This window comes from Elephantulus edwardii, unplaced genomic scaffold (genome assembly GCF_000299155.1).
Source record: "Elephantulus edwardii isolate Elephantulus edwardi_28Jun2011 unplaced genomic scaffold, EleEdw1.0 scaffold00121, whole genome shotgun sequence".
NCBI lineage: Eukaryota > Metazoa > Chordata > Mammalia > Macroscelidea > Macroscelididae > Elephantulus > Elephantulus edwardii.
In genome coordinates, this window is record NW_006399871.1 from 7,698,988 (window position 1) to 7,707,345 (window position 8,358).

The 8,358-nt window shown below is 47.8% G+C and overlaps 1 protein-coding gene across 1 annotated transcript in view; it reads right to left on the minus strand.

The window, feature by feature from the left end:
• Positions 1-8,358, minus strand: part of LOC102853076 — an 18,897-nt gene that overhangs the window by 619 nt on the left and 9,920 nt on the right. Inside the window, exons 5-6 of the mRNA XM_006893064.1 lie at positions 1,616-1,724; positions 3-97 (exon numbers count right to left, since the gene is read on the minus strand). Of these exons, the coding sequence (XP_006893126.1) occupies positions 3-97; positions 1,616-1,724 (204 nt within the window). The remainder of the gene's footprint in view (positions 1-2; positions 98-1,615; positions 1,725-8,358) is intronic.

The window sequence follows — 8,358 nt, forward strand, 5'->3', positions numbered from 1 at the left end:
ACCTTCCCGGCCTCTGCCTGGACCTCCACCTTCCCGGCCTCTGCCTGGACCCCCACCTTCCCGGCCTCTGCCTGGACCTCCACCTTCCCGGCCTCGCCTTACTCTGCCCACCCTCTGCGTGTGGCTCAAACGACACCTTTGCAAGGAGGTCTTCTGTAAACCCTCCTACTTTGACTACTTAGCAAGGTGCTGGGCACCTGCGTTGGGGACCTGATGGCTCCTCTAAGTCTGAGCCACTGGACAGGCTCAATGTCAGGGTGTCCTGGGCTCAGTCTTCACAGTGGGTGGGACTCTCCCAGACGTCCGGAGGCTCCCGCGAGCTCAGCCTCTACACCTGACCTTGGCTTTGACTCATTAGTCGGATAATGAGCTGATGGCGCGTGTGGGCGGCTGAGGTGAGCGGCGATGGGAAGGCCGCGTGTGTCCCAGGTCCTGTGTGTACAGCCACTACTGGTTCTCCAGGCTACTAGTCGCTGACAAAGCCTGGGGCTGGGATGAAGAATTAGGCCTTAGCTGCCTCACAGTGCTGAGAGCTCCGACTTGGGCCCACTAGCTTGGCGTCTTTTCTTTCTCCAGACTGCCGAGACGGCACTGAGGTTCAACGTAGCCCTTGTGGGATCATATCCTGCCACCAAATATTCTGGGAGATCCTAACACAGTACAAGGATCTTATTCTAGAATATTCCCAACTTAGTTCCAGCTCAGCTCAGGGACTGAGTAACCTGACCCTACCTGGTAGGGCTCTTCCTACCAGGAAGGTGTCCCAAGCCCCCTTTGAACTGTCTTCACCTTCAATAGATTCCCACCATGCAGCAGCCTGGACCTTCCCACCCTGGGAGACACTGGCAGCCAGGGGTACCATCCCTGCTTTTCCTGGATAAGAGAGAGAGATTCTCAAAGGAAGAGTTGGCTTTAGTCACTTTTCAGAAGCTTAATTTAATAGGCTCTTCTCGATTAAATAGAGAGTTCTGGTGGCCAAGTGTTAAGAAGCTGGACTGTAATTCCAAAGGCTCAAGGTTCAAATCCACCAGCTGCTTCATGGGAGAAGGATGGGTAACCTACTCCCATGTGATTTACTGCCTCTGAAAACCCACTGGAGGGTCAGCCATGGGTTGGCTCCAACTCAGTGGTACACAACAACAACAACAACAACTACAACCTCAATTAACAGGGAGCTCTGATGACTTAGTGATAAGGAGTTTCACTGCCAACCCAAAGGCCCAGGGTTCTAATCCATCAGGTGTTCTGTAGGAGAAAGATGGGCAATCTCCTCCCATGTCATTCGCTGCCTCTGTAAAATCCACTGGAGCGTCAGCTATGAGTCAGTTCCTTCCTGGCACATGACAACACCCTCAGACACTGAGTGGGAGCTTCCCGGACCTGGAGCGAATGAGGAGAACGCGGGAATGTGTTAACCTCTTCCTTATTCTGTCTGACTTTCCCAATTTCTCCCTGCATCCTCTCCTTATCACCCAGGTGCTCCCCCGACTGTGACACTCATCCAACAAATATGGAATGAATGTGACTAGTCTCCGGGGGCGTGATGTGAGGGGTGGCGGGATGTCGAGGGCCTGGAGGCCCTCTCCTCCCCCTGGACTTAGCTTGGGAACATCACCTATTGTCGTATTCTCCAGCTCGATGTCCTGTAGGCACTGCTTGTGGTCCATCTCGATCTTCTCCAGAAAGTTGCACTCCTCACCTGGAAGCCCATTTGCCTGGACGCCCTGAGAACAGAAATAGGAAGGAGACCCATGAGCCTCTTGCAGGGTCTGCCCCTTGTCCTTGGACCCCTGGAGCATGGAGTCCAGCCAGATCTGGGAACCTGATTAACTCTCTTGTTGCTTTTGGGGTGCAGGTTGTTTCAGACTAAACTATGACAATCCTAACCCTAGACTGGGCTCTGCCTCCAAACTCAGATTGATCCCCAACCCCAAACCAGACTGAGGTCCAAACTCACCCTCACACTGAGTCCTAACCCAGACTGAACCCAGACCCAGGACTGACCCAAACCATTGTCCTCAAGCCTAGGTCTGCCGCGAGTGTGCTGTCATGGGTTCTTGGTGGTTCCCCAAACATTGCTGTGGCTCTAAGATCATCATTTTATGAGCAGTGAGACCGAACAGAGGGCGTCTCCTTAGAGCCCAGAGCTGGCCCAGTGGCATCTACAACTCTCTCCAGTTTGAGCTGGGGCTCCTCCACTTCACCGCGATCTCCCCGGATGGGTGGGCTCCACCTAGTGCTACCTTAGTATGGAGAGTTGGACCCTAGCCTCCAGTTCCTGGGGTCTGGCCTTGGAGGAGCCCTAGCCGGGTTTCCAGCAGGAGGAATTCTGGGAGTATCTTTCAGCCTCTGTTCAGATTCTAGAAGACTGTTCTGGAAGCCCTGGGTCAGCAGAGTGAGACCAGGATACCTTGAGTCATCGGAGAAGAAGACTCACCACTCTGGGCCCCCTTGCACGGACTGCACCTGCCTTTTCCATAGCTTCCAAACAATTTAAGGTGTATCAGATATAATGTGCAGGTATAGGTTGAAAAAAATCAGAGAGGCCCTGTTAAGATCACCAGGCTTTCTCTGCCTTGAGAGGTGGGGTGAAGGAATGTAAGGGCCCACATTTCTTCTTTCTCTCTTCATGTGTCCTGGCCAGGGATCACCAAGTATGGCTAAGGGAAGTTCACATGGGACAGACATGTAAGTAGAGATGTCTAGAAACAGCTAGGAAAAAAAAATCAAGTCCCGGGTGCTGCTGGGTGAGGAAGGGCAGGTGGCCATTCCCATGGAGGAACCACCGGGCTTGTGGCAGCTTCTGTTTGGAAGGACATGGGATTCTGTGGTTTTGAGGAAGTGCTCCTGGCAACCTCACATCCATCTCTGTGTGGCGAGGAGAATGTCACAGTCCCCAGGAGGGCTGCGGGGATGTAGCAAGAGTCGTCGGGAGCCAGAGATGCCCAGTGTCTCCTTCAGCTGGCTCCTTCCATTCTAGAACATGGCCCCACCTCCCAGGGCCTCAAGTTCCTCTCTAATGAGCTGCGACCAGCTGGTAAATCATTAAATGTTAGCATACTATATAGGACCTTTATTGAAAAACAGAACAATAAATATGAGGACCTGAGGAGGGAAGGGGTGGGAATAAAGAGGGGAGGGTGGGCAAGGGGTGGAAATCAAAGGGTTGTGCAATTTGGTGTGTGGAGGGATGGGGAGGTGTAAGGAAAGATCTGACAGGAATCTGGAAAATGGCTTAATGAATGATTTTATAACATATAATGAATGAGAATATATTAAACACAACGTGAATGAGAGTGCGAAATACAATGTATATAAACTTGTACACAAATCAACGTAAAAAAAGTAATTTTTTTTTCAAAGTTAGCATGTCGTTGTTGTTGTTATATGCCATCGAGTTGCCTGTGACTCATAGCGACCCTATATACAACAGTCCTAAACCCTGCTCTGGCCTGTGCCAATCTCACTGTCTCCGACACACCGACTCCCATTACCCCAGTTGCTGAATCAATTCATCTCATAAAGGGTCTTCCTCTCCTACGCTGTCCCTCCACCTTCCCAAGGATGACATCCTTCTCCAAGGATGGGTCCCTTTTTGCAACATGTCCAAAGAATGTCAGACGAAGCTTCAGAATTTTTGCCTCCAAGGAGCAGCCTGGTTTAATCCTCTCCAGGATGTACTTGTTCATTTTCTTAGCAGTCCATGGTATATTCAATACTCTTCTCCAACACCACAGCTCAAAGGCATCAATTCTCCTTTTATCCTCCCTAGTCATTGTCCAACTCTCTGACACATAGCAAGTGATTACAAAGACCATGGCCTGTATCAGGTTCTCCAGAGTGACACCATGACTCTTCAGAACTTTGGAGAAGTCTCTAACAGCAGACTTTCCCATCGCAATATGTCTTTTAATTTCCTGGCTGCTGGTGCCAAGAGCGCTGACCGTGGAGCCAAGCAAACTAAAGCTGTGAACAATCCCAGTCTCTTTATCCATCCTGATGCTGCCATTTGGCCTAGTGGTGAGAATCTTTGTCTTCTTGATATTGAGCCTCAATCCATATTATGTTGTTGTTGTTATGTGCCGTCAAGTCACTTGCGACTCATAGTGACCCTATGTACAACAACCCTAAACTCTGCTCTGCCCTGTGCCAATTGCACCGTCTCTGATACACCCATCCCGATTACCCCAGTCACTGAATCAATCCACCTCATTATACTAAAGTTAATAATAGATCTATTATGGAACAGGATGCAATATTTGTGTGGCTATTTTAAAGGACAAAAGTAAAATCTTGAGGGGAGCTCTGGTGGCTTAGTGGCAAGGAGCTGCAACTACAATCCCAGAGGCGCAAGGTTCGAATCCACCAGATGCTCTGCCGGGGAAGGAGGGACAATCTCCTCCTGTACCAGTCAGATCTGATTTGACGGTACACTCACACACACACACACACAAAAATAATTTAAAAAAAAATCTTAAGCAAATATATCCCCATGTGTTATGAGTTGAATGACATGCCCTCTTGTCCACTCTGTAGTGAATTATACATTCTAATTCCCGTGGTCATGAGCCCGTTGGAGAATAGGTTGTCTTGACTATATTAAAGAGACAGTATTCGTGTAGGGTGTGTCTCAGAACAATCTCTTTAGTGGTTTACAATTTCCTCTAGAGCTGGCACCCTGATTTCAGACTTCTTGCCTCTTAGAGTAGGAATTTGTTAGTTAGAACGACCCACTTGCGGTCTTTGTAACAGCAGAAACCAAGACTCTGTGGTTTCTTTTTTGGAGGACTTGTCGTTAGGTGCCGTCAAGTTGACTATGACTCATAGCGACCCTACAAACAACAGAGCTGAGCCTCGCCCCATCCTGAGCCATCACCACAATCTCCGCCATCCTCAGGCCATCACTTGTTGCAGTGACTGTGTTAATCCATCTCATTGAGAGGCTTCCTCTCTTTCGCTCTCACCCTTTCCCAGTATGAAGTAGTCAGAAGGGTTTTCAGGCTGGAATAGTTGCTCTGCCATCCACGGATGGCTCATCTGCTAGGTGTAGGTATAAAGACAGGTATAGATGGTTTCTGGAATAAACATTGAAGGGCTGGCCACTCCCAGCCCATGGCCCAACACTGATCTACTTTGATCATCCTGGAGAATGCTCTTGGCTGTGCTACTTCCCTATTTCCCGCGAAAGGATCTTAGCCTTACCTCTTCTCTTGTCCAATGCATAGAAAAATCAAAGCAAGATGGATGGTAGAGAACAACCATGTCTCTATCCCCTTATCTTCCTCTGCTGCCCACGTCTTCTCTTCTAGCTGGGAGACCACCTCCTTCCCTCACTCTCGCTTCATGGATTTCTAATAAGTCTTCTTCCAGGGAATTCAAAAGTGCCATTTACACTGCGACTACAACGCTTGGTGCTTGGCCCAAGTTAGGCTACTGAGAGCCAGGTGATTCACTCCTGTTGTTCTGGTTGGGGGCCAAAGAGTTAGTTCTGACTCAAAGAGGCCCCATGCGCATCAGAACGAAACACTGCCCTAGCCGGTGCCAACCTTACAATCATGACTATGCCTGAGCCCGCTGCTTCAGCCAGTGTCAGAGCATCTCCCTGAGGGTCTTTAACTCTTTTCCTTTGAGTCTCTATCTTACCAAACATGATGCTATTCTCTAGGAATGATACCTCCTGATAACACATTCAAAGTACATTAGATGAGGCCCTGCCACCTCCCTCCTAAGGGGCATGTTGGCTCTACTTCTTCTAAGACAGATGTGTATAAAGAGAAGAAAAGAGGACATGGGGCTTAGGGCCAAGAGTCTCTCTCTGAAAGAGCCAGAGGGAGTAAGAATAGCACTGCCTCTCAGCCTCCCAGAGCGGAAAGCAGATAAAGAGCCCATAGCCCAGCCCCATGGTGTCTCTAGAGCCCCAGCAGCAAGAGATTAGTTTATTCGTTGCTAACTCACAGATTCACACTTACGGTACAACAATGGGGTTTATTAGAAAAGTGAGTGGGAGAGGCAAAGAATGTCTCACAATACAAGTCCAGGCTTTAGCCCAACAGTTCCAAGACACAAATTTTCAGCAAGTCCAGGCTCTGGTTTCAGTTCAACAGTCAAATACAAATCACCCAGCAAGGTTTGCCTCCCAGTAGTAATAACGAAATCATTCAGCAAGGTTGACTCTGAGCAGTAATAAATCAGCTTCTCCTTCCAACATCCAGCAAGAATAGCCAAACTGTTAACTGTGGCCAGCACAAATAAAAGAAGCCTCAAGTCGTACTTTGGCTACAGGTTGTCCACAGCCATGCCATAGTCTCTCCCCAACCAGGGTCTCGCTCTCACCAGCGTGGTGTTGCCACAAACCTTGCTTGCCTCAAGTCTTGCTGCCTAGTGTGGGAAGCACTGTTTCTCTTATCCTAGCTGTTGGTGATTTGCAAGACTATGTTGATTTGCAAAACGACCTGTCTGCAGTTAAGGTAGCTGGAGACCAGAGAGCTAATAGCTAAAAAGGCCAGTATTTAGGCTAACACCAAAAATGTGTTGTTCTTCTGTCAATCTATGGTCTATTTTCTTTGCCAACAGCATAATTAGAATGCATCAATTCTTTTTTGGTCTTCCTTGTTCATTGAACAGTTTTGTTTTGGTTTTTTGCCATTGTACAATTTTTGCATGCATATGGAGCTATTGAAAATAACATGGCTTGAGTAAGGCTCACTTTTATTGTCTTTGCTTATGAATAAAAAGGTCTTTTGCAGTAGTTCTGCCCAGTGCAAGATGTTGCTTCATTTCTTCTGTGCACATTGATTGTGAGTTCAAGCAAATAGAAATCTTTAAAAAAATTTTTTTATGTGTGTGTGTACCGTCAAATTGGATCTGACAGGTACAGAAGGAGATTGCCCCTCGTTCTCCAGCAGAGCATTTGGTGGTTTCGAACTGTGTATCTCTGAGATTGCAGTGCAGCTTCTTGCCATTAGGCCACCAGAGCTCCCTAAGTAGAAATCTTTTAACAATTTTAGTCTTCTTTCAGTTTTTCATGACATTGCCAACTGGCTCAGTTGTAAGGATTTTTGTTTTCTTTATATCAAGATGTAATATGTAGTTGTCAATGAGTCTTCCTTCAACACTGATGCTGCATTCTTCTTCATATCATTAATTCATTCACTCAGAACTGTCAAAGCAGAACCAACTCATAATGGACCCTCTGGTCAGTGTTTGGAGGCTGTAAATCACACAGGAAGAGATTGCCCATCTTTTTTTCTGTGGAAACACTGGTGGATTCGAGCCTCCAGAGAGTTACTGTCTTTGGGTTATTGGCACTCTGTGGCCTTCTCCACCAGAACCACAGCTTTTTGGGTCATTTCTCAGCGAACATGATGGTTGCAACAATGGGCTCAAACAGAGCAGCAGTTGTGAGGATGGTGCAGGACCGGGCAGGATTGTTATGGGTCAGCGCCTTCCCCACCAAATCTAGTAAATACCCGAGAGCAGGAATCTATAAGACAAGTCGACTTGCTCTTTCGTTATGAAGACTGGCAACCACAGAGGATTCATGGGCTGGAGCTACTACTGTCATCTTGTTGGCACACTGAATACAACAATGAAGGACATATAGCTGCTGAAGGCAGAACAGAGATGGAGACAAATTTGGCTATCTTCATATTGAGTCTCTGAACACAGCTGTGCCTGAACCTTGTTTGTCTTCAGCACCATGAGCCAATACCTTTTCCAACTTGAGTTTATCAGGACCTTTCCAGAGTACTGAGAAGCAATGATGTCAGTCTAGAGACTAAGGTGTGCCTGATTCAGTCCATGATCTTTGCAATTACTTGCTGTGCATCATAGAGCTGGATAATGACTAAGGAGAATAGAAGAATTGAGTTGTGGTGCTGGAGAAGAGTCTTGAACATAACATGGACCGTCAAGAAAACAAATAGTTCCGTCTTGGAGAAGGTGAAACCGAGTTTCTCCTTGGAGGTTAGGATTTTGAAGCTCCGTCTCACATACCTTGGGCACGTGTCCAGGAGGGACCAGTCCTTGGAGAAGGATCTCAAGCTTGGAAGAGCGGAGGGACAGCGCAGGAGAGGAAGACCCCGGATGAGACGGATTGGTACAGTAACTAGCGCAATGAGGGTAGGTGTGTCGGAGTCAGTGAGACTGGCTCAGGACAGGGCAGGCTGCAGAGCTATTGTACATTTAGTCACTATGAATCATGGGAAACTTGATGGCACATAACAACACAACAACAAGTAACTGAAAGATCCCAGCCTGTTCTCTGAGGACAGGGCAATGGATGCTGTTAGTTGCTGGGACTAATTAAGCCAGGACTGTGACTGTATACTTTACCAAGAGATTTCCCCCCCCACCCCC